Source organism: Haliotis cracherodii, unplaced genomic scaffold (assembly GCF_022045235.1).
Source record: "Haliotis cracherodii isolate W230 unplaced genomic scaffold, xgHalCrac1.p SCAF_8, whole genome shotgun sequence".
Classification (NCBI taxonomy): domain Eukaryota; kingdom Metazoa; phylum Mollusca; class Gastropoda; order Lepetellida; family Haliotidae; genus Haliotis; species Haliotis cracherodii.
The window spans coordinates 56,325,864-56,352,503 of NW_027266341.1; the positions used below are offsets into that span (position 1 = coordinate 56,325,864).

General features: G+C 38.1%; 3 protein-coding genes across 3 annotated transcripts; all 3 read left to right on the forward strand.

Moving 5' to 3' along the window:
• The first annotated feature begins 1,752 nt into the window (after positions 1–1,752).
• On the forward strand, positions 1,753–2,445 carry LOC139450093 (uncharacterized). The gene has a single exon (XM_071231730.1). The coding sequence runs from the start codon at positions 1,753–1,755 to the stop codon at positions 2,443–2,445; it is 693 nt and encodes a 230-aa protein (XP_071087831.1).
• Positions 2,446–8,088: 5,643 nt separating this feature from the next.
• On the forward strand, positions 8,089–17,324 carry LOC139451087 (uncharacterized). The gene is made up of 4 exons (XM_071232885.1): positions 8,089–8,094; positions 8,641–8,923; positions 8,990–9,118; positions 16,840–17,324. The coding sequence occupies exons 1-4, from the start codon at positions 8,089–8,091 to the stop codon at positions 17,322–17,324; spliced, it is 903 nt and encodes a 300-aa protein (XP_071088986.1).
• Positions 17,325–25,008: 7,684 nt separating this feature from the next.
• LOC139451088 (uncharacterized) lies at positions 25,009–26,404 on the forward strand. Its single transcript, XM_071232886.1, has 2 exons — positions 25,009–25,014; positions 25,760–26,404. Exons 1-2 carry the CDS (start codon positions 25,009–25,011, stop codon positions 26,402–26,404), a joined length of 651 nt encoding a protein of 216 aa, XP_071088987.1.
• Positions 26,405–26,640: the final 236 nt, after the last annotated feature.

Here is a 26,640-nt window from a genome sequence, read left to right on the forward strand (position 1 = left end):
CAAGATTTTCGTTCCCACATTTTCCTGTATACTTTCAACCTTTTCTATTGTATAAAGGAGATAACTGTACACAATTTTCATTGGGTAGTAAGCTTGCAAGTGTGTGCGTAAATTTTTAGGAGGTCAAAATTGCATAAATTGAAGGAAACATGCATAATTTGACAAAATTGTCTGTAACATTTTTATTAAGTCATGAAATTATCCGAATTATGTCTTTGGTTAAAGGTAATGTGTTCGGTTACCTGAATATGTCAAATATTTTGTTTCATTTAACTGTTATTCTAATTTTCAGTGGAAACATTGATAAAAATAATGTTGTTTTTACTATATTTTCAAATCATGTGAGTAGGTAAAACACTAATTCCGTTGCATTGTGTCAATAAAACCACTATAACTGTATATTAAAATCTGCCTGACCCATTTTACTATCCTATTCAAAGAACAAAATGCAAACATATTACATAGGGGCTGAGATATTGTATACAATGTTACCCCACCCCTCAAAAACCATCATCTTGAATTTCAGGATGGCCGACATTTTGACCTGTTTTCAAAATCAAGATCTAATATAGTTCTTGACAACATGGTCATGTAATATATCATAAGAAATCTTTTTAATTGACTTTTCAATGATGTACATTATCCCCAACAATGAAAAAAGGAAATATTTAAAGCTAATTCCTCTAGCGACTTCAAACCATACCCAAATTTAGATTTAAATTAAAATGGACATATTTTCACTCAAAATTGTAGATTTACTGCAACTCCCTGATTGTGCACAAAAAACTACCACTGTAGCTTATTATCTCCAGCTGGCATTGGAATTACCTATATAAAAACAGCAAATTCATAAATTGTATGTATGTATGTGTGTGATGTGTGTGTGTGTGGTGCATTCGGTATCATTTTCAAGTGTCATCGCGATAGTGATCTTGACCTTCACACATTAATGATGACAACACTATTGTAACTGTACCCACAAACGAAAGTGAGTTTTAAACAAAAGTACATATTTAAACACTTGAAATTGGATCACTAATCAAAACATTCACATTGAACAAGTTTGTCCACTGTATTACTTTACTTGGGAAACTGTAAGACTTTGATGATTGATTTAATGGCATCCCCAATGCTGTGTTACCAAACTATTCACATATTCTCGTATACGATACGGTCACGTGATACGCGCTTAACGGTAAAACTCTTGGTGTAACGATCACGTGACCCTGTTAAGGATGTATATATGGAGGCAGCACCATGTTGGTGGCATCAGTCATCTCAACACTGGTGTATCGTCTAGTCAAGTCTGTTAACCATGAAGGTAAGATACTATTCTACCGATACAGTAATACAAACATGAAATAGTGTCTCTCAGTTTATTTTGAAGCTTTCTTTAAATGAAATACTTAACTAAAATTGTATGTCCAAAACATGAGCAACCCGCTTGTAACCAGGTGAAGAAAACTCTATACATTAAAATGCGCCAAAGCACGAGGTTGCACATATGTCATGCATAGTGATGTGGGTTGTTAAGGAAATGACGAAACTTTGAACCCCAAAATTAATTCATATTTGATGTACCGTGAAACTACATTAATCCGTACACTTTTCCAGATTAACGAAAGATGGTCACTTTGTATATATCAAAGGGGCCAACTGTTCAGTATTCCAATGGATACAGTTAATATGCCTATTAACATTTGTATGAAGATGTTTAAAGTTTAAAGTTCTCAAACTCCAATGTGTTCTTATATGCAGGTCGTCATCGCTGCGTTGTCTGTGCTAGTCGCCTCTGCCTTGGCCCAAGTGCCTTTAGAAACTGGATCCGTCGGAGTCGGCACTGTCGGTGTTGCTGGTACAGGCTATGGCTACAACCCATACAACAGCAACCATGGTTACAACGGCTACGGTTACGGCAAAGGCGTTGGCAACGTTGGTGTTGGAAAGGTTTATGGCAACGGCTACACTCCCTACAGCTATAACAACTATGGCTACGGTAAAGGCATTGGGAAAGTCGGTGTTGCCGGTCCCTTCGTTGCTGGACATGGAGTTGGTCTTATAGGACATGGACACGGACCTTTGGTTGGTGAGAACGGCGTTGCTGGAAAGGGACACGGCTATGGCTACAACACATACAATGGAGTTGGGAATGGAGTTGGCCTTGTAGGAAATGGACTCCTTGGACACACCGGACACGGCCTCGCAGGGCCCTTCGCAGTCGGACACGGTGTTGCTGGTCAGAGACATGGCTACGGCTACAACCCCTACAACAACAACTACGGCTACGGTAAGAACGTCGGACATGGAGCTGGTCTTGTAGGAAATGGATTTGCTGGACATGGGCCTTTCGTCGGACACGGTGTTTATGGACATGGTGGACCCTTTGTTGGTCATGGAGTTACTGGGTCGTTCGTGGGCAAAGCCAGTCCCTATTACTACAACTAGGGGCGTATGCTTGTCATGCCTGGTGTATGAATGTTTTTGTACTTTATTGATATTTTTTGTATCCATTTACGAATGGCCAATAAATCTGACGTTACATTCATGTTGTATTAGTCAATCACTGTGTATATTTTGGTCGTTGTATTACATGTAACGAATATTCTATAGAAATCCTCCCCTGGCCGTGTTATACTTTCAAGTGTCACTTGTTGTTACCTGTTACCCTGATAAAACAAGGACTGGTCGGCTAGGAGTCAGTTTAAAATTTCTAAGTGGATAATCATGTTACACTGCGGCATCGTATCTCAGTGAGCTGGCACTATAAAATCGTCATTGTTCCGGACTAGTACAAGCAGCCACACACACACACGCACACACACACACACACACACACACACACACACACACACACACACACACACACACACACACACGCATACACTGACGCACGCACGCTCGAGCGCATGCATGCACGTCACTTATCAATCGCAATAATCTTGAAGCTGACGTTAAATTCCGTCACCTCACCTTATATAATATATAACAGTAGTTTTACCTTCATACCTTCATATAGTCCATGGCAAGTCTAGCAGGTTTGTGGCAATGACAAAGCGAGGGACACGAAACAAAGTTAGGGTATCGAACGTAGCGTATGATGAGGGATCACAGGTGGCCCAGTCTTCTGAGTTTCGTTTTTTAGGCGTGCCGAGTCCTGTGGTCTGGGCCTCAAATATCAGATTCGCCCGGATTATGTTTATAGCTTTATCAACACCATATCTGTTTTTGTTTGGTTTCAATAAAGTGGTAAACGTCTGAGACCTGCATCACGGGTGTTCTTCCACATGAAGCTGACACCCGTGACATAACACAAATACTTTTCAATGTGGTATTAAACTCACTCACTCACTATAACCAGTTAACGTTGTTGGTCGTCCGCCGCTTTCATTGCATTTCACTATTATGACGTCAGCCCGCTCATCGTTACGCAAAAGCGAAAAGCGTCAAATTCCAAGCTCTCTGTCGTCCCTTAAACTTGAAATACACCCTCCTAATTCGATCAAGTTTTCTGAACAAAATGTACGCGCAATCATACGTGAAAAAAACCACTGCATTTTGAAACCAATAAATATGCATATCATTGTTTCGAAATATCCTACCGACAACTATTAAGGAAGAAATACTTTCCTATCAATATCAGCTGTTTTATTCAAAGGTGCTTATTGTGATTTGAAACCTCTGGTTGACCAGTCAGAATGGAGTATTTTCCAAATTCAAGGAAGAATAATAATATCTTTAAATGTGTTTATCGGGCTATGCGCAGGAACGAGTGACCACTGCTTTACCACTAAAAATTTCGTTTTCTTCTCTGACAAGCTTAAACTAATTCAGTGCTTAATTCTAACTGCTATTGCAAGCACTTCACTAGGTTTTGTCGGTGTTTGCAATTGTTTTTGCATCCATCAACAAATCCAAGCGTGAGCCAATTTCAGGTCTGGGTCATGCGATTGAATTTAATTGGCTAATGTGTAACGACGCATTCAACACCATTCAAGTAATATTACGGCGGGGACAAGAGGTGGCTTCAGGCATTGTACTCATACATACAAGTGACTGAAAACATGAGAAATGGTCCATGTTATCGGGGAGGATGACTCGCAATCAGCCAAACAGGGCATGATCACCCACTCTTTCGACAGTCATTAGATACTGGGGATATTTTCTACTCGAAATAGCCGCAAGGTCCCGGTTATATGAAACATCGACATATGTGTCTCTCAAACGATAAGCCGACGGAAAACTACGAAAATATTATCTCGACGATAAACACACAATACATGTTCAGTCAAACACCGTGGTGTCGAACTTTGATCTGTCGAACTTTCCGTTGTCTATAAGGAAAAGACATATTCATTCTTAATTTTAAATTACCATTTTAGGTTTTGTCGAACCTCGGACAATTCGAAACATTTACGTAGGTCCCTTCAACTTCGACACAACGCTGTTTGACTGTATGTGTACCCTATATATATAATCGAAGCAATCGTACTTCCGCAATGTTTTTAATTATAGTAGGTAACCTTTTTGAAGGATGAAGACCACAAACGTCACTTTGTTACCATTTCATCCCTCGAACGGAATATATCGTCTCGGTTATTTAGCCTCTGTCCGGACAGCGGAATGTCGGTGGCTCGACCCCTTGTCTGCGTTAACAACAACAGTACAGTAAACTACGGTTATAACGAAGACGCTTATAACGAACTATCGGATATAACGAACTAACTTTTTAGTCCCGACTATTTCCTGTAGTTATACTCTGTATATGCTTATAACGAATTACGGCTATAACGAACTAAATTCAGTAGTCCCTTTGAGTTCATTATAACCGTAGTTTTTACTGTACTTGTTGTCCTGCCTGGTGCTCGGCATTTAATGGATGAAACGGGACTGGTCGGAATTTGGTCAGAATAATGTGTCTGAGTGGAGTATCCGTGTTACACTGCGCCATGGTATATCAGTGCCCTAAGCTTTAAAACCGTCATAAGTCTCCATTAGTAGAAGCAGACACACACGTGCATGCACGTCGCTGTATAAGTAAAATAATCGTGAACATGACGTTAAAATCCCATTTCACCTCACCTCACCTCACCTCACCTCACCTCACCTCACCTCGGCTCTGCTACGCCTAAAGAACTGCATATATAGAGATTGTACAACTCTGCGCTGATTTGGATGTAAAATTGAAATCCACTTGGGTCAGTTTGTACATCAACGACTTACAATGAAACTGGAAATCATGAATATCACGATCTTTCATATTCATTGAAAATGCCAAAAATAATTTTCGCGGCATTAGAACAAAAGCTTCATTTTTCATGGCAAGAAATATTATTTTCAAGCTATAAAGCACCTTTCTTTACACGACACAATCCTATATTTTCCCCATATATCATGATAAAAATATTAACGAATACATGAAGGTCACAAATCAAAACATGCAACGTGTTTTATTGTTTGATAATGTAGGGGATATCTTTTCCAGATGGCAAGCTCCGAGGAGACCTTTACAACAAAGCATCAGCAATGTTTGTCTGGTAAAAATATACATACACTGATCAGTTGTTTCCCACTTGAATTACTGTACACGATTGTATAGGCGATGGCCGAAATATCATTTAAACAACTATCATATTTAGCATCTATGTATCCTGACTATGTGCATATTTCAAAAATAACTAAAAACTATTTATGAATTTCATGTAAGTGGTATTTCCAGAGATGCGTGAAGGGGTACTGGCGGGACATTGTTTCACGGTTTATTTGACTAGGTGTTATTTCACATTTGCATACGTATTCAATTCAATAATGAATTCTTCACATCCATTCGGGAGGTTACTCAATTCAGTCATCAACTGCTTGCGTGTCAATGCAACAAAACTAATGCATTCAACACAACGTTTATGGGATACTTCATTAAAGTAATTACAGACAATTCAGGTCGAAGCTGAAGCTGTTAATTTGCATACCTTCATGTATACCACATCGCATTAAAGATTTAAGCCTCGACACCGAGGGTAATCACAATAGCGTCGAACGTATTGCCCCGAGCGAGGAATCTATCCCACGTCATTTACTCCATATAAAACACATTTTTGCAGAAAGCATTGTAGAATATTCTGACCATGACATGTTTAGTCCTGAGTTTGTGTCAAACAATCGATTTAATATATAAGTTAGCCTCATTAACGTAACTTAACTTATAACCACTGTAAGCCTACGATTTATCACTAATTGGCCTCCCATTTGTCAGACAGCGTTTAACCACACAGCAAGACAATAACTAGTTTGTTTGTTGTTTGACCCTGCACTCAGCAATATTCCAGGTATATGACAACGGTATGTAAATAATCGAGCCTGGATCAGAAAATTCAGTGATTTACATCATGAGCATCGATCTACTACCACTACAACAACAACAACTACTATTACTACTACAACTACTACTACTACTACTACTACTACTACTACTACTTCTACTATAAAAGCTACTACTACTACTATAAAAGCTACTAAGTACTACTACTATATGTACTCCTGCTACTTCTACTATACCTTTTGCCTCCAGTTGGTATTGAAATCATCCATGTGAAAAAAATCAATTAATTGTTTTATTTTCATTTGCAAACATAAAAACAGAATGTATCAGTTCTAAATTTGAATATGGATTGAGACTGTCGTGGGTCCACTGACCAGGACGTCATGTAGATGACACCATGTTAGCAAGTAGCACTCTACTTCGGTTGCAGATCTAGAGTCTATTACAAATTATGCTCCCGTATGCAATTAAGTCAAAGCTCAAACATAACTCAAGTTCATTTAATGAGAACAACGTAGTTGATGAAAGAAATCTATGTGCATGTTTCTTGCGGATTTTAAACTTAAGAGGAAAAACAATGTCGTACGCACTGGAGTTCAAATTAGCCGATCAAACTCAACACTGGTTTGTACAAGAATATGTTTATTGGCATGATATTGGTAGTTACTTTGGTTCATGCTTCATCCTTGATATGATTGTTGATGTTGATGTTGATGTTGATGTTTTGTATGTTCGACTACACGTTTGGTGATTAGATTTGAGACTAAACAGTTTGTTGTCATTCCTTTCATGAAAAGCTAATTGTGGATCTGTGGATGTTGTGTTATTTGAATTGTACATGTATACATTTTCGTCTCTATAGTTTTCAAATGTAACTGTGAGGCACTACGGTTACTACAGAACGGATGACAACTCTGCAAATGTACACAATATTTTAACCTTTCAAAAAGAAGAAAATTAACACTTTCACTTCAAATTTGATACCCAATCTAAAACTACACATACAACATGTCTATCAACTGTAAATTTGCTCTTGCTAGCATAAAAAATGGATTGGTGTCTTTGTCAAAAGAGGGTAAATATTTGGATCGTTGTGTGGCAATTTTCTTTCATTCTGTCGTGGAAGCCCTGAACGTGTGTTATTTGTGCAAGGAAAATCTAATGCGAGGTCTGTGCAGACGCTGCGAAAAGGATTTAAGGAGTTGAAACATACGATACATGTGTCTTGGTATGTCAGGGAATGTGTGGATTTCGCAATTGACGACACAAGAGCATGAAGCATTTGCAATTGACGGCTCTTATTCCTTGTCTCATATAATACATGTATCTGTGTGTGTGATCAACCCTCGACTTGCTAAGACTTCCACAAACATATGGCTGATCAGCATACCTGCCTTTCTACTGAAGGGAGTTACAACAGTAAACAAAGCGAATATAATTGAATTATGGTTAAAACAAATATTGAAATATATTATTATTAGAGTTAAAAAAACTCAAATATAGTTTTCAATAAAAAAAATCATGTCAACAGAATCAACATGAGATGGATAATTGTACCTGTAACACTTTGATTAATGGCACAACGAACGTTGAGTTACGCAACTGTTCACATATTCGCTTGTACTACGGTGTCACGTGATACATATGTAGCAGTATAATTTTTGGAGTAAAGATCACGTGACCCTGTTAAGGATGTATATAAGGAGGCAGCACCACAGTGGTGGTATCAGTCTTCTCAACACTGGTGTATCGTCTAGTCAAGTCTGTTCATCATGAAGGTAAGACACCACCGTACTGATACAGTCATACACACATCTAATGTTGTCTTTTAGTCAAGTTTGTTCTAATTACATGTGGTTTTTTGGCTTTACGGTTGCAGTGTTTTCGCAGCCCAGTAGCGTTTGGATAAACATTTGTAATCTATTTGTCCAATCCAATTTTCAATCGTATACTTTTATTTGCCGTGCAGTGTATCATGATATTAACATACTAACTTCGAGGACACCATGTTCAGAAACTGTGTGCATTTGCTTAAAAAGGAGTAAGTTGATATATGACTATACAACGAAGCATTGACCAACCAATGTATTTTAGCTTCTTTATTTCCGAATCAGAGCGATGTTATATTCTTGCTAAGTCACTTCTCATCTATATAACCGATAATGAGTCAACGAGTTATAAATGAAACTCACATCGTCATTAATTCATCTATATTGTGACCATGTAAACACGATGTTATGGATACAGTTAATGTTACTATCTACATTTGTATGAAAGTGTTTGAAGTTTCAAATTTTCAACTGAAATGTATTTCACACATTCAGGCCGTCATCGCTGCGTTGTCCCTGCTAGTAGCCTCTGCGTTGGCCCAGGTGCCCTTTGGAGTCGGATCTGTCGGTGTTGCTGGTACAGGCTATGGTTACAACACATACAACAAAAACTATGGTTACAATGGCTATGGCTACGGTAAAGGCGTTGGGAAAGTCGGTGTTGCCGGTCCCTTCGTTGCTGGACATGGAGTTGGTCTTGTTGGACACGGACCTTTCGTTGGTCATGCTGGTTCATTCGCAGGAAACGGACCCTTTGTTGCTGGAAAGGGACACGGTTATGGCTACAACTCCTACAATGGAGTTGGGAATGGAGTTGGTCTTGTAGGAAATGGACTCCTTGGACTCACCGGACACGGCCTCGCAGGACCCCTCACAGTCGGTGGACACGGTGTTGCTGGTCAGGGACATGGGTACGGCTACAACCCCTACAACAACAACTACGGCTACGGTAAGAACGTCGGACATGGAGCTGGTCTTGTAGGAAATGGATTTGCTGGACATGGACCTTTCGTCGGACACGGCGTTTATGGACATAGTGGACCTTTTGTTGGTCATGGAGTTGCTGGGTCCTTCGTCAGCAAAGCAAGTCCATATTATTACCACTAGAGACCTATGCATGTGATGTATGATTGTTTTTGTACTTTATTGATATGTTTTGTATCAATTAACGAATGGGCAATAAACCTGACGTTACATACATGTTTCTATTTCGGTCGTTGTATTTCATGTAACGAATATTCTTTAGAAATTCTCCCCTGGCGGCGTCACACCAGAAGACTTTAAAATATGGCACGTGTTGTTATCCTGTTACCCTGGCAATGACTGGTCGGCTCCGAGTCACACAAATATGTAACTACTCGCCGCGAAGTGAAATAATCTAGAACGCGGCGCTAAAACCCATTTCACCTCACCTCTATAGAAATCTAAATCTGTTTTCGTACTGGACATGGGGGCAGGGATGGCCCAGTCGTCTAAGGCGCCGCGATTCGCTGTGGGTACGCCAGAAACCTATGATTGTGGGTTCGAATCCCGGTTCGCCGCGATTATGTTTCTAGGTTTGTCACCACCATACCGGTGCTCGTGGGTTTCACCGAAGTCGTAAACGTCTGAGACCTGCATGACTTCTGGCTTTCCTCTCACATTAAGCTGACACGCCGTGATATAACTGGATTACTGTTAAAAGCGGCGTTAAACCCAACTCACTCACTCACTCACTCACTCACTCGAAATTGATATGCACATTGTTACATTATTTAACGTTCTTTCTGAGTGAAATATACAACGACTCTTGAATTTGTTAATATACATCCTTGTGTCTAAACGTCCGCACTATCCCGTTCTCAAATAATGAGTCGATTTAATTTATTGACATCAATATTCCATAAAGGCAAAGCCGTACTAAAAGCAACATGACCGTTTAATCTGAATTCAAATAATTATTGATCTTCACTTTTTGCAAAACAACACTGACAACAAGAAGACATGATGAAAATAGCAGAGGTTATCAGTCGTACAAAGGGAATCGTGATAAACATGTGATATGCACACAAAATCACTTTACACGGTTGCTACTTCTTGTCGTATACTACATGTGCTCTATGTGGAACCGATTTTACAGATGTTAACAGACAATGCCATTCTGTTTCACATGGTATATATCCCAGTAGGTATATAACATTCTAATAAGTACATGCCATCTATCCTGCTGATGATTACATGATTGAAATTCAATCAGAATTTAAGGAAAAGTATGCATTTATTTCAATGTATATAAGAAAGAGAATTGGGTGCCGTTGTACAAAGCGCTTAACGCAGACATACGACAGTCGTAGCACTGAGATTGTTTTGTACAAGGGCACCATGGTCTCTTAAATGAATTTACGACCGGCTCCGTGGTGTAGTGGATAGAGCGTGTTACCCTGTCTGGCCCTCGGCATTGAGGGTGTAAAACAAGGTTTGGTCGGCTCGGAGTCAGTGGGGTATTCATATTAATCATGTAATAAAGGCAATATTCTTGGACGCGACGTTAAACCCCATATCTCCTCACCTCAGCTGAAATTACATTATGTTGTGCATGTAAATACATTGTGATCCTAGCATAAGCACGGTGTAATACATTTATAAGGATCGCAATATATATACATATATGTATAAATAAATAGTTATAACACTGGTGTGCTGACAGAGAATTCCGATGACACGAGTAAACGAAACTCATACACCTCATTCAATATGGTTCCCTGTCCTTTGTGCGCGTGCGATAGCTTGACGATATGCAGAGATGGATTAACATATTTGTCTCTTTCGATAAATTGATTTTCATCTATACGCGTGTTTTAAGATTACTTTTGGTTCTGTAATATAACTATGTTATGAATGGATGTGTCTTTCATATAGTCTGTGGTAGATTTAGCAGGTTTGTGGCAATGACAAAGCGAGGCAAAGGAATAATATTCAGGGTTTCGAAAACAGCGTACTTCATTGTGATGAAGGGTCACAGATGGTACAGTCTCGATTCTGAGTTACGTTTCTTAGGCGTGCTAGTATCCTGTGGTTGGGGCTTCTTATACCACATTCGCCCTGATTAAGTTTCCAGCTTAATCAACACTATATCTCTATTGGTTGGTAAACGTCTGAGACCTGCATCACTTTGGTCGTTCTTCCACATGAAGCTGCCACGCTGTGACATAACAGAATGCGGTATTAACTGACTCACTCACTATAACCAGTTGACGATGTTGGTCGCCCGCCGCTTCCATTGCATTTGAAAAATACGTATTTGTTTGTGTTGTGTTTAAGTAAGATGCGTTCAACTTCATAACAGTTACATATGAAATGAAATATCCAATGGGTTGGTTCATAACAACACACGTCTTTATCTATTTGAACTGAACTTGAACTGGCTGGATACTAGAATAAGTTTACCTACCACAACGCCGATACCGGAAAATGACAACTGACGTTTCTAGTTTTGTGCTAAATAGACTGTGAAAGTTGAATTTGCCCATTTCTTAACAAAAAGTTATTGTTAAATTGCCACTTACTTTAGTCGTGCCATGATTCTATGGTTGCGGGTTCGACTACCAGATTCGGCCTGATTATACAAGGAAACTCTGATGATAACCTTTCAACAAAGTATGGCGCTGTGTATGCTCAAACATTGGCTTTTTATATCATTATACTTTACTCTCATATATTACAGGCATTGAACGTTTGCAGCATATATATTTCGTAAAGGTATTTCGAGACTTAGAGAGGCTTAAGCCAGTCTTGTAAGGCTTAATTCTACACCACACGTTATTGTGACGCAAGAGCGAAAAGCCTCAAATTTCAGGCTCTCTGGAGTTTTTAAAACTTGAAATACACCCTCGAACCTCGGATAACTCGAAACAGTTACATTATTCCCTTCAACTGCGACACAACGGTGTTTGACTGTAGGTATGCACTATCCACCTTGCAAAACAATCTTATTTCCGCAAAATGTTGGTACTCTTTGTGGTAGGATGTAGACGACAAACGTTACTAGGTTTCTCTTTTATCTCTAGAAAAGACTTTACCGTCTCGGTGATTCAGTGGACATAGCCTCTGTCCGGAGAGCGAATGTCGGTGGTTCGATTCCCTATTTGCGTCAATCTTGTTACCCTGTCTGACGCTCTGCATTTAATGGATGAAACAGGGCTGGTCCACCTTGAGTCAGTATACTGTGTCTGAGTGGAGAATCCGTGTTACACTGCGCCATGGTATATCATTGGTCTAAGCTATAAATCCGGCATAAGTCTGCACTAGTACAGCAGTGCAATAATCGTGAACGTGACATTAAAATCCCATTTCACCCCATCTCGGCTCAGCTACGCATACAAAACTGCATTTGTAGACATTGAAAGCATTTCACTGATTTGGATGTGAAATCGAAATCCATTTGGTCATTATGTACCTCAACGACCTTCAATGAAACTTTAACTCATGAAAATCATGATCTTTCATAGTCATTTGGAAGAAGTTCTGTTACAGTTTGAATATAAAATGCCAATAATAGTTTTCGTGGCATTAACAAATTCTTCATTTTACATACAGTAGCAAGAAATATTACTTTCAAACTATAAATCTCACCTTTCTTTTCACGACACTACCCTTGATATCTCCCATGATTCATGATAAAGGTATTGACGTATGCATGAAGGCCATAAAACAAAACATGCACCGCTTCTATTGTTTGATGATATAGACGATAGCCTTTGTAGATGACCAGCTGCAAAGAGACCTTTATCCAAAAGGAGTTCCTCAGTAAAGCTTTCAAAATGTTTTATGGCAGACATGTGGAGGACATTTCCACATTTGTCGCATCAGTGACAAAAATGATGTTCGATGCAATTCCCCATTTTGACCATGATATATGTTCCCGGTATTTTTCAGGTGGACAATTGACTTGCCTTTGCATGTATTTGTGACGGGTACCACTGGTAGGGCTGGATACGCTCACCATTTCGCGAACAACTGGAAACATTGCTATTTGATAGTGATTCATCAACACACGCTCATGATATAGTCGGAATCGTACAATCGACTCTGCTTTGTAAAGAGATTTCTGTTGGATATCAAAAGGGTTATGTCGCTTTATTATTATTACTATTAAACTAAAGTATAGATCAGCTATGTTTGTCGGGTAAAATATACATGACACTGATTAGTTATTTCACGCTTACATAACAGTACACGATTGTATAAGCGATGGACGAAAATATCATTTTAACAATTATCATATTTAGCATCGATCCTGACAATGTGCATATTTAAAAATTCAAAATGTTTATGAGTATTATGTAAGTGGTTTTTTTCAGAGATGCCTGTAGGGGTACTGACGGATCAATGTTCCCGCTTTATGTGATTATGTGTCATTCACATTTGCATATTTACTCAGTTCAACACTCACTTCTTAACATCCAATCCGGAGGTTAAACAATTCAGTCATCAATTGTCAGCATGTTAATGCAACCAAACTTATACATTCAACACAACGTTTATAGGGTATTTCTTAAAAGTAATTATTAACCTTTGAGGTCGAAACTGAAGCTGTGAATTTGCATACCTCATGTATACCACATCGCATTAAAGATTTTAGCCTGCGGATATATTATCGACACCAAGGGCAGTCCCAATAACGTTGAACGTGTTGCCCCGGGGGAGGAATGTATCCCATGTCATCAAAGGTTTTCTCTAAATCAAACTCATTTTTGTGGAAACCGTTTTAGAATGTTTAGTCCTAAGGTTGTTGCAAACATTTGACTTAATATCTGCTATTACTTTCTTAACTTAAATAAACTTGTGTCTATTTGTCACTACATAACGTCCGCTTTGTCAGACAGCGTTCAACAACGCAGTAAAACCACTGCCAGTACTACTGCTACTACTGCTACTATAACCACTACAACTTCTGCAACTACTACTACTACTACTACTACTACTACTACTACTACTACTACTACTACTACTACTACAACAACTACTACTACTATTACAGCTACTACTGCTATTACTACCACTACAAAAGCTGCTACTAGTATTATTACTACTACTACTACTTCTACTGCTACTACTATGTGAACGACTTGTCACTAGACAACCTCCGCTTTGTTAGACAACTACGGGTACTATTACTGCTATAACCACTACAATACTGCTACTACTACTACAACAATAACTACTACAACAATAACTACTACTACTACTGTTACAGCTACTACGACAATCAAAGCTACTACTACTAGTATTATTACTCCTCCTCCTACTACTACTACTTTGTGTATGATTTTTCAAAAGATAACCTCCACATAGTCAATCAGCGTTTAACAACACAGTAAAACAACCACTAGTACTGCCACTACTTTAACCACTACTACCACTACAACTACTACTACTACTACTACTACTACTACTACTACTACTACTACTACTACTACTACTACTACTTTGTGTATGATTTTTCAAAAGATAACCTCCACATAGTCAATCAGCGTTTAACAACACAGTAAAACAACCACTAGTACTGCCACTACTTTAACCACTACTACCACTACAACTACTACTACTACTACTACTACTACTACTACTACTACTACTACTATTACTATTACTACTACTACTACTACTACTACTACTTCTACAACTACTTCTACAACAACAACTACTACTACTACTACTACATGTACTGCGACTACCACTACTATAGCACAATACCTCCAGTTGGTATTGGAATCACCCATGTAAAAACAAATCAATAAATTGTCTTATATTTATTTGCATAAAAACATAAAAACAGAATGAATTATTTTTAAAATTGAATATGGATTATTAAGATTGGACTCTACCGGAGTTGCAGAGCTAGAGTCTATTACAAATAATTCATTCATATGCAATTAAGTGAATGTTTAAATATAACTAAAGTTCAGTTAAAGGAAACAAAGTAGTTGAAGTAAGAAATACATGCTCATGTTTCTTGGGGATTTTAAAAAGAAAATGTAGTATACACATGAGTTCAAACATTTGTGTGGGGAAAAACTGTATAGATTTATTGGTGTCAAGTATGATATTGGTAGTTACTTTGGTTGGCTGAACCCTATTCCAGCCTCCAGATCTATATGGACCTGGTGTTTGGAGAAAATGAAAAGTTAAAAATGCCAAGTCTATCTCTAAATCTCTAAATATTAAAACCATCACAAGTTTTTATGTATCACAACTATTGCCAAGAAAGTCTAAAAAATACATAAATTCCCGGATAGAAGAAAGTATACTCCCTTGTTTGATGGTGGCTACAATGAAACAGATAAGAAATGGCTATTCATGGGTTCACTCCTGACATCCTTATTGTATTTGATTCTTCATTTTTGATATCATTGTTGTTGTTGATGTTTTGTATGGTCGACTACACTTAGGTTATAACAAGGGAGTTATGACAGTAAATATATCGAATGTAATTGAATTATTTTCTTAACAGATTTTGAAATAAATTATTAGAATTGAAAAACATAAATGAGGTTTTCAATAGTGTATGACAATCATTTCAGCAGAAAATGAGAGGTCTAGTTCTAGTTTAAGCTTTAACACTGTCATGATTAAATTCTGCCTAGTGGTACAACGAGTTGCGCAACTGTTCACTTAAACGATGGGTCACGTGATACATACGTAGCGGTATAACTCTTGGCGTAAAGATCACGTGACCCTGTTAAGGGTATATAAATGTGGAGCACCATACTGGTGGTATCAGTCATCTCAACACTGGTGTATCGCCTAGTCAAGTCTGTTCATCATGAAGGTAAGATACCATTGTACCGATACAGTCATGCAAACATCTAATGTATTCTCTCAGTCAAGTTCGATGCGTTTGAATATACGACACTGTTTGTTCTAATTCATCAATTTCAATTCTTAACTACAATTTCTTGTCTAAAAGATTAGCAACCGCTTGTAACTAAGTTGGGATAACTCAGTATATTAAGGTAAAGCAAAGCTCGGGGTTACACAGATGTGATGCACAGTGATGTGGGTTGGTTAAGCAAATGACAAGGAAAGGAAAATCTGCAGCAATCAATTGATTCGTATTTGATGTACAGCGAAATCTCAATAATCTGTACACAGTTTTTTATTAACGAATCAGATTCTGTGTTTTAAAAAAATAAGATCACCAACCTGACGACAAGCGGTGATGTGTTTTGTGCAACGAGTATATCATTTCATTGTACATAGTTTATGTTCGTAACGTAATCACACAAATAAACTGCATTGCGAAAGAAAGTGTACACTCATGTTTTATTCTAGCTACAAATGAAGCAAACAATGAATTGTCATTCGATAGTGATGTATCGAGACGGGTATGATAGTTGCGTTTTGGACTTCACTTCTGCAGTGTTTCCGTGAACGTTTGTTAAAAAATTGTCAAATCGAAGATACGAGGTTCACAAAATTTGTGCATTTGCTTTTATATATATATAAAACCGTGTTTGAATTTTGAACTCTAATGTATTTGTTATATTCAGACCGTCATCGCTGCGTTGTCCCTGTTAGTAGCCTCTGCGTTGGCCCAGGTGCCTTTCGGAACTGGATCCTTCGGAGTCGGCACTGTTGGTGTTGCTGGTACAGGCTATGGTTACAACCCATACAACAAGAACTATGGTTACAACGACTATGGCTACGGTAAAGGCGTTGGGAAAGTCGGTGTTGCCGGTCCCTTCGTTGCTGGACATGGAGTTGGTCTTGTAGGACATGGACACGGACCTTTCGTTGGTCATGCTGGTTCATTCGCAGGAAACGGACCCTTTGTTGCTGGAAAGGGACATGGCTATGGCTACAACTCCTATAATGGAGTTGGGAATGGAGTTGGTCTTGTAGGAAATGGACTCAATGCACTCGCGGGACACGGCCTCGCAGGACCCCTCGCAGTCGGTGGACACAGTGTTGCTGGTCACGGACATGGCTATGGGTACAAACCCTACAACAGCAACTACGGCTACGGTAAGAACGTCGGACATGGAGCTGGTCTTGTAGGAAATGGATTTGCTGGACATGGACCTTTAGTCGGACACGGAGTAGCCGGACACGGTGTTTATGGATACGGTGGACCTTTCGTTGGTCATGGAGTTGCTGGGTCGTTCGTTGGCAAAGCCACTCCTTACTACTACCACTAGAGACGTATGCTTGGTATGCCTGATGTATGATTGTTTTTGTACTTTATTGATATGTTTTTGTATCAATTAACGAATGGGCAATAAATCTGACGTTACATTGTATATATTGTAAGTTGTATTTTTCAATGATTGTGTATATTTTGGTCGTTGTATTACATGTCACGAATATTCTAGAAATCATTCCTCTGGCCGCATCATACTAGAAGACTTAAAAGTATGCCGTCTTGTTCTTACCCTGTAACCCTGATAAAACAAGGACTGGTCAGTATAATATTTCTGCGTGGATATTCATGTTAAACTGCAGCATGGTAACTTAGTGGGCTAGCACTATAAAATCGGAATTATTCCGGACTGGTACAAGCAGCCACACACACACACACACACACATTCATACACGCACGTGTGCGCATGTATGCATGCACACAACCACTTAAGCGCTATAATCTTGAAGTACACGTTGAACGCCGTTTCACCTCACCTCAACTGAATTTATGAATGTTGTGCATTGTGATCCCAGCATAAGAATAGTGCAATACACTTATATTTTATATAACAACAGTTATAACACTGGTGTGCAGACAGAGAATTCCCCTGTGACATAGTTACGTCAACGAAATCAATGTCACGCAATAGACTCATATACCTCATTCAATATGGTTCCCTGTCCTCTGTGTGCTTGCGATAGCTTGACGATATGCAGAGATGGATTAACAGATTGGTCTCTTTCGATAAATTGATTTTCATCCATACGCGTGTTTCGATACTACTCTTGGTTCTGTAATGTTACTTCTTTATGAATGATGATACTTTCATATATTCCATGACAGATTAAGCAGGTGTGTGGCAATGACAAAGCGAGGGACAGAAATACTATTTAGGGTGTCGAACTTGGCGTACTTCAATGTGATGAGGGGGCACAGGTTGCCCAGTTTCTAAGGCGACGCAATTTTGAGTTGCGTTTCTTAGGCGCGCCAGAAACCTGTGATCGGGGGCTTCTAATATCATATTCGCCCTGATTATGCTTCTATCTTTATGAACACCATGCCTATAGTGCTTGTTTTCAATAAATATAATATAACGTGGTAAACGTCAGTGACCTGCACCGCTTTGGGGCGTTCTTCCACATCAAGCTGACACGTCGTGACACAACAGAAATACTTCTTAATGCGGTATTAAATCAAACTCAATCACTTAACGATGTTGGTCGCCCGCCACTTCCATTGCATTTGTAAAATAATTATTTGTATGTATTTTGTTTTTAGTAAGATGCCTTTAACTTAATAACTGTTACATTTGAAATGGAAAAAAATGTAATGTGTTGGTTCATAAATTGTTTGATAGGCATAACTTAGAAGTTGACACAATTTTGGCAAGATAGACACAATTTTTATGGATAACAACTTCTTTAATACTGTGAAAAGCGACGTTTCGGTATAGATCCTTATACCGTTGTCAAGCAAGACTGAATGGGGGACATGGTGCAGAATATATATAGTAGGTGAGGGATTAACAGTAGAGGATTAAAAGTAGAGGATTAACAGTACAGGATTAACAGTAACAACAATACTACTATTGTACGAAATATTCGCAACAGTAACCTGAAAAATAACCGAGATCTGTTTTCAGTTGAATAACAATTCATTTTAATTATATCACAGGTTTTAATTCAAGTTAACCATTCAACGTTCCGGGTACTCAAAAGCCTCTATTTTCTATATCAAGGGTCAGTGATAACCATATGCACGTATAACAGATGCAGTTTCCTCGGAATCGAAACAAAAGTATTTGGTAATCAGGAATTTCTGTTTCAAGTATTGAATACCTTTGTACATGTATTAAACTTAATTTGAAACAGGTTCTATAGAATGACTCATGTATTTCTCATACGTTATCTCATATAATAATCACCACGATACTTGTGTAGTTAAATATTAACTTGAAAGAGATAGTAAATGTTGCATTTTAGCCATATGTCAACACAAAGTTATTTTTAAATTGTTGTTTGACTTTATATTTCACTTTAGTAGATGTATAGATACGTGTTCCTTAGTTAAGTCGTGTCATGATTCCATCGTGTCATGATTTCATGGTTGTGGGTTCGACTACCAGATTCGACCTGATTATAAAAGGAAATACCGATGATAACCTTTCCACAAAGTATGGCGCTGTGTATGCTCAAACATTGGCTTTTTATATCATTATACTTTACTCTCATATATTACAGGCATTGAACGTTTGCAGCATAGCTATATCGTAAAGGTATTTTCGAGACTTAAAGAAGCTTATGCCAGTCTTATTAGGATTAATTCTACATCACACGTCACTACTATGACGCCAAGCGTCACATTTCAAGCTCTTTGTAGCTCCTTAAACTTAAACCCTCTTAATCGATTTCAATCGTGCTCTCTGACTGAAAGTACTTCCACACATACGTGGAAAAACACTGCATTTTGTAACCAATAATTGTGCGTATCATTGTTCCAAAATACCTACCGAAATACTTTTCCGCAGTAATGCAGACTATTATCAGCTGTTTCATTCGAAAATGGATTTTTTTATGATTTTAAACCTCTGATTGATTAATCTGAATCGAGTATTTTCCAATGTTGTTGAGAATAATGATATAATATGTAAGTATATCGGGCTAAGATCAAGAACGAGCGACAACTGCTTCACTACTAAACATTCCGTTTTATTTTCTGACTAGTTTAAACACTAATGCAGTGCTACATTCATACTGTTATTACAAGCACTGTACTAATTATTAACCGGATGTGCATGGTTTATGTTTACATTAACAACACAATTTCAAGTCCGGGTCTTGTTTAACGCCGCATTCAACGCCATTCAAGAAATGTCAAGGCGGGGACAAGAAGTGGCTTCAGGCTTTATACTCATGCAAACAAGTGACTGAAAGCGTGAGCAACGGTTCATGTTATCGGGGAGGATGACTCTCTAATCAGAAATTGTAGTTTTTAGAAATGGTGGTATTTTAAATCGCTTTGAAAAATGGTTCTATAACGGCTGTTTATTAAAAAAAGTTTCATATTATAAATATCTGGGGGTAATATTTTCTTCTAGACTGATTTGGACGAAATCATGTGAGAACCTGGCAGCTCAGGCTGTTAAGGCATGCATCCCTGTTTACAAATTATTCCAAAAAAATTCATTCCTATCATTCTCCACAGCTTGTAAAATATTTGATTGTAAAATAAGTCCTATACTTTTATATGGTGCAGAAATTTGGGGGCTAAGGTATTTTGCATGTATAGAGAAAGTTCAAACCTCATATTTTAAATATTTTCTTGGTGTAGGTAAATATGCCTCAAACACAGCTATCTTAGGGGAAACTGGCCGCCACTATATGTTTGTCCAGAGTCAGATCAGAGCTATAAAATATTGGCTAAAATTATTGCACATGGGATCAAATAGATATCCTGTACAATGTTATTACTTCCTTAAAAAGCTAGATGAGAAAGGTAAGCACAGTTGGGTGACAGATCTTAAAAATTGTTTATATGTTAATGGTTTTTCATATGTCTGGGACTACCAAAATGTTGTATCAATTTCAGGAAAGACTAAAAGATGTTGCATTTCAAAAATGGTTTGCAAAATTGTCTGCTTCCAAATATTTATCTCATTATTCAAATGTTAAATCTTTGCTGAATGTAGAAAAATATATTGATTCTTTGCAGGATAAATCTCTCAGAAGAACCTTCTGTAAATTTAGGATTAGCTTACATAATTTTAATGTTCAGTTACTACGTAAAAAACCCTCAGATAATGAAAATAGTGTATGTAGAAATTGTAACAAGGCTTGTATTGAAAGTGAAGACCATGTCTTTTTCACTTGTGATTATTACCAGACTTTACGGAAACATTATATTACCCAACTACAGGATATTTATGACGGTTACCTGTCACTTCCAAATATTCTTAACTGAAATAATGTCGATGTAATAAAACTGACTTCTGTATACCTGTATAAGATATTTAAATCTAGAAAAACGTGACTAAATTTATATTGTACTGACATTGTAATATAGGCCATGTGGACCACATTACCGAATAAATCTGTCTGTCTGTCTGTCTGTCTGTCTGTCTGTCTGACTCTCTATCAGCTAAGTCACAGAAAATGACCACCTTCTATTTCAGACATTTTACACGACTCTTACGGCAGTCATTAGCTACTGGGGTGTTTTCTATCCGAAATAGCCGTGAGGTCTAGGTTATGTGAAACGTAGAAATATATGTCTGTCAAACGACAAGCCGACGGAAAACAACGTTTTGCCTTAAGATAATATTATCTCGACGGTACACAAACAATATATAAAATGTCAAACCCCTTAAACTATTGTTTCAAAGAAAAAGCTTGGTCCCTGCATATTCCTTCTTTATTCGTCATTTTTGTGTGTCGAACCGCGAATAACTGGAAACATTTACTTAGGTCGCTACAACTTCGACACAACGGTGTTTGACTCTATTCATGCCCCATCCATCTTGCATAAAACAATCTTACTTCATCATAGTTGATGTCCTTTTTAGAAGGACTGCGTAAAACAAAAAGACGTTCAAAACAGTAGTTGTTGTTGCTCTGTCTGACGCTCGGCATTTTATAGATGAAATAGAACTGGTCGGCGATGAGACAGTATAATGTATCTGAGTGGAGACTCCTTGTTACACTGATCAGTCATGGTATCTCAATGGTCTAAGTTGTTAAACCGACTTAGTGTGCACTGGCACAAGCAGCCGCACACGTGCATGCACGTCGCTGTATAAGTGAAATAATCGTGAACGTGACCTTAAAAACTCATTTCACTCTATTTCATCTAAAGAACAGCATATTTGGATATTATACAACCCTTCGTTGATTTGGATGTGAAACTGAACTCCATTTTGGTCAGTTGTATATCGACATCCTTGTACACCAACGACTTGAAATCATGAAAATCACGATCTCTCATGATCATATTCATTCGAAGAAGTTCTGTTAAAATGCCAATAATATTTTTCGCGGCATTAAAAACGTTTCACTTTTCATGGCATGAAATATTACTTAAAAGCTAAAAAGCGACAGACGAATATGTCATTTTAACAATTATCATATATAACAGCTCTGCTGACGATGTGCATATTCAACATTGAAACTTTATGCATGTAGGGGTACTGACGGGTCAGTGTTCCCGATTTATGTGACTAAGTGTTTTTTCATAATCATTCACATTTCCATACTCACTCAATTTCATTATCACTTCCTAACATCCATTCGGTGAGGTTATGCAACAGAACTAATACATTCAAGACAACTTTTATGTGATATTTCGTAAAACTTGTTATAGATCATTCGGGTCGAAGGTTTAGCTGTGAATTTGCATACCTTCATGTACACCACATCTCATTAAAGATTTAAACCTCGACACCGAGGGAAGTCACAATAGCTTCGAACGTATTGCCCCGGGCGAGGAATCAATGCACGTCATCAAAAGTTTACTCCAACTTGAACACATTTGTTTTGTAGAAGCAATGTAGAATATTTTGACCATGACATGTTTAGTACTAAGTTTGAATCAAACATTTGATTTATATATAATTTTACATTTTTGTAACTTAACTTAACTTACAACCATATTTTGTGTACGATTTATCACCAGATGACCTTCCAACTATTAGTTTGTTTGTTGTTTAACGCCGCACTCAGCAATATTCCAGCTATATGACGGCGGTTTGTAAATATACGAGTCTCGATCAGATAGTCCAGTGATTGACTTCATGAGCATCGATCTACAACCGCTACAACAACTTCTACTATAAAAGATACTACTACTACTACTACTACTACTACTACTACTACTACTACTACTACTACTACTGCTGCTGCTGCTGCTGCTGCTGCTGCTACTAATACTAATACTACTATAACTACTACTACATGTAAGCTGCTACTTCTACTTTTGCCTATTACATTCAGTTGGTGTTGGAATCACCAATGTAAATCCAATCATTATTGTCTTATTTATTTGTTCAAACATATAAATGCAGAATGTATCATTTTTGAATTTGAATATGGATTAAGATTGCCGTAGGTCCAATTACCAGGACTTTTTGCAGATGACACCATGTCAGCAAGTAGTACTCAACCTAGTTACAAATAATTCATTCGTATGCTGTTATGTGTAGGCTTAAATATAAATAAAGTTCAGTTGGAGCAAACACATTTGTTAATGTATGAAATACATGTGCATGTTTCTTGGAATTTTTTAACTTCACCAGAAAGACAATGTAGTGTACACAGGAGTTCAAATGAGCCGATCAAACTCAACACTGGAATGTACAAGAATAAGTTTATATTGGTGTCAAGTATGATACTGGTAGTTGACCAAAAGTGCAGTTACATGTATTACGTTCATTTTAATGGAACAAGGTAGATGCTGATAATCTGTATCTTGTAATCTGTAAACTTCACAATAAGACAATGTAGCACACACAGGAGTTCAAGTATGATATTGGTAGTTACTTTGGTTCTCTCAACCCTATTCCAGCCTCAGTGATATGGGAGAGAGTTATCTTGTCATCTATATGGATCTGGTGTTAGGAGCCAACGCTTATGCAGAATAAGAAAAAGTTGAAAATACCAAGACTGTATCTTAATACTATAAACGGAACCAATATCTAAATATCATAATCATCAAGCGTTTTATGTATTACAACTATCGCCCAGAAAGTCTAACAAAGACATAAACTGCCGGGGAGAAGAAAGTATACACCCTTCTTTGATGGTGGCGAAATTAAACAAACAAAAAATGGTTATTCATGGGTTCACTCTTGATATCCTAATTGTTGATGTTGATGTTGATCAGACTTGAGGTTAAACAGTTATTTTTGTCATTCCTTTCATGAAAAGTTAATTTGGACACACGCGCATGTGTGTCATTTGAATTTAACAGGTATGCATTTTCTTCTTAACGTTTTCAGGTGTTCATGCGACAGTTCATGCGATATGAATCTGGTGTTTGGGGTAAACTATCGCTTGTACAGAAGATGAAAAGTTAAATATACCAAGATTGTATCTCTAAATATCAAAACCATCACGAGTTTTTATGCATCACAACTATTGCCCAAAAAATCTAAACAATACAAAAATTCCCGGACAGAAGAATGTTTACTCCCCTGTTTGATGGTTGCTAGAATGAAACAGACAAGAAATGGTTATTCATGGATTCACTCCATTATCCTTATTGATGCTTTTTTTTAATTATTGTTGATGTTGATGTTGATGTGCTGTATGTTTGACTACACTTAGGTTACAACAAGGGAGATATGACAGTAAAGACATCGAATGTAATTGAATTATGTTTGTAACAGATTATGAAATAAATTATTAGAGTTGAAAAACATAAATGAGGTTGACAATAGTATGACACTCATGTCAAGAGAATGAAAATGAGAGGTATAGTTCTAGTTTAAGCTTTAACACTGTCATGATTAAATTCTGCCTAGTGGCACAACGAGTTGCACAACTGTTCACATATTCACTTAAACGATGGGTCACGTGATACATATGTAGCGGTATAACTCTTGGGGTGAAGATCACGTGACCCTGTTAAGGGTATATAAATGTGGAGCACCATAGTGATGGTATCAGTCATCTCAACACTGGTGTATCGTCTAGTCAAGTCTGTTCACCATGAAGGTAAGATACCATTGTACCGATACAGTCATGCAAACATCTAATGTGTTTTCTCAGTCAAGTTCGATGCGTTTAAATATCGACACTGTTTGTTCTAATTCAATCAATTTCAATTCTTAACTACACTCTCTTGTCTAAAAGTTTAACAACCGCTTGTAACTAAGTTGGGATAACTCAGTATATTAAGGTAAAGCAAAGCACGGGTTACACAGATGTGATGCACAGTGATGTGGGTTGGTTAAGCAAATGACAAGGAAAGGAACATCTGCAGCAATCAATTGATTCGTATTTGATGTACAGCGAAATCTCAATAATCTGTACACAGTTTTCCTTGACGAATCAGATTCTGTGTTTACAAAAATAAGATCACTCACCTGACGACAAGCGGTGATGTGTTTTGTGCAAAGAGTATATCATTTCATTGTACATAGTTTATGTTCGTAACGTAATCACACCAATAAACTGCATTGCGAAAGAAAGTGTAAACTCATGTTTGATTCTAGCTGCAAATGAAGCAAACAATAAGTTGTCATTCGATAGTGATGTATCGATACAGGTATGAAAGTTGTGTTTTGGACTTCACGTCTGCAGTGTTTCCGTGACTGTTTGCAGCCTTGTAACGTTTGGATAACGTTTGTTAAAAAGATTGTCAAATTGAAGATACGAGGTTCACAAAGTTTGTGCATTTGCTTTTATATATATAAAACCGTGTTTGAATTTTGAACTCTAATGTATTTGTTATATTCAGACCGTCATCGCTGCGTTGTCCCTGCTAGTAGCTTCTGCGTTGGCCCAGGTACCTTTCGGAACTGGATCCTTCGGAGTCGGCACTGTCGGTGTTGCTGGTACAGGCTATGGTTACAACCCATACAACAAGAACCATGGTTACAACAGCTATGGCTACGGTAAAGGCGTTGGAAAAGTCGGTGTTGCCGGTCCATTCGTTGCTGGACATGGAGTTGGTCTTGTTGGACATGGACATGGACCTTTCGTTGGTCATGCTGGTTCATTCGCAGGAAACGGACCCTTTGTTGCTGGAAAGGGACACGGCTACGGCTACAACACCTACAACGGAGTTGGGAATGGAGTTGGCCTTGTAGGAAATGGACTCCTTGGACACACCGGAAACGGCCTCGCAGGACCCCTCGCAGTCGGACACGGTGTTGCTGGTCAGGGAAGTGGCTATGGTTACAACCCCTACAACAACAACTACGGCTACGGTAAGAACGTCGGACATGGAGCTGGTCTTGTAGGAAATGGATTTGCTGGACATGGACCTTTCGTCGGACACGGAGATGCCGGACACGGTGTTTATGGACATGGTGGACCCTTTGTTGGTCATGGAGTTGCTAGGTCCTTCGACGGCAAAGCCGCTCCCTATTACTACCAGTAGAGGCGTATGCTTGTCATGCCTGATGTATGAGTGTTTTTGTACTTTATTGATATGTTTTTGTATCAATTAACGAATGGGCAATAAATCTGACGTTACATGTATGTTGTATTATTCAATGGTTGTGTATATTGTGGTAGTTGTATTACATGTATTCTCTAGACTTGGAGTCAGTATGATATTTCTGAGTGGATATTCATGTTGAACTGCGGCATGGTATCTGAGTGGGCTAGCACTGT

What these genes read in the sequence shown, in the direction of transcription:
- LOC139450093 (XM_071231730.1), top strand. Translation starts at nt 1,753, where the DNA reads ATGCAGGTCGTCATCGCTGCGTTGTCTGTGCTAGTCGCCTCTGCCTTG.
- LOC139451087 (XM_071232885.1), top strand. An exon ending in TGCTGGAAAGGGACACGGTT is followed by an intron (nt 8,924 to 8,989) that starts ATGGCTACAACT and finishes GACTCCTTGGAC; the next exon opens with TCACCGGACACGGCCTCGCA. An exon ending in GAACGTCGGACATGGAGCTG is followed by an intron (nt 9,119 to 16,839) that starts GTCTTGTAGGAA and finishes GCTACGGTAAAG; the next exon opens with GCGTTGGGAAAGTCGGTGTT.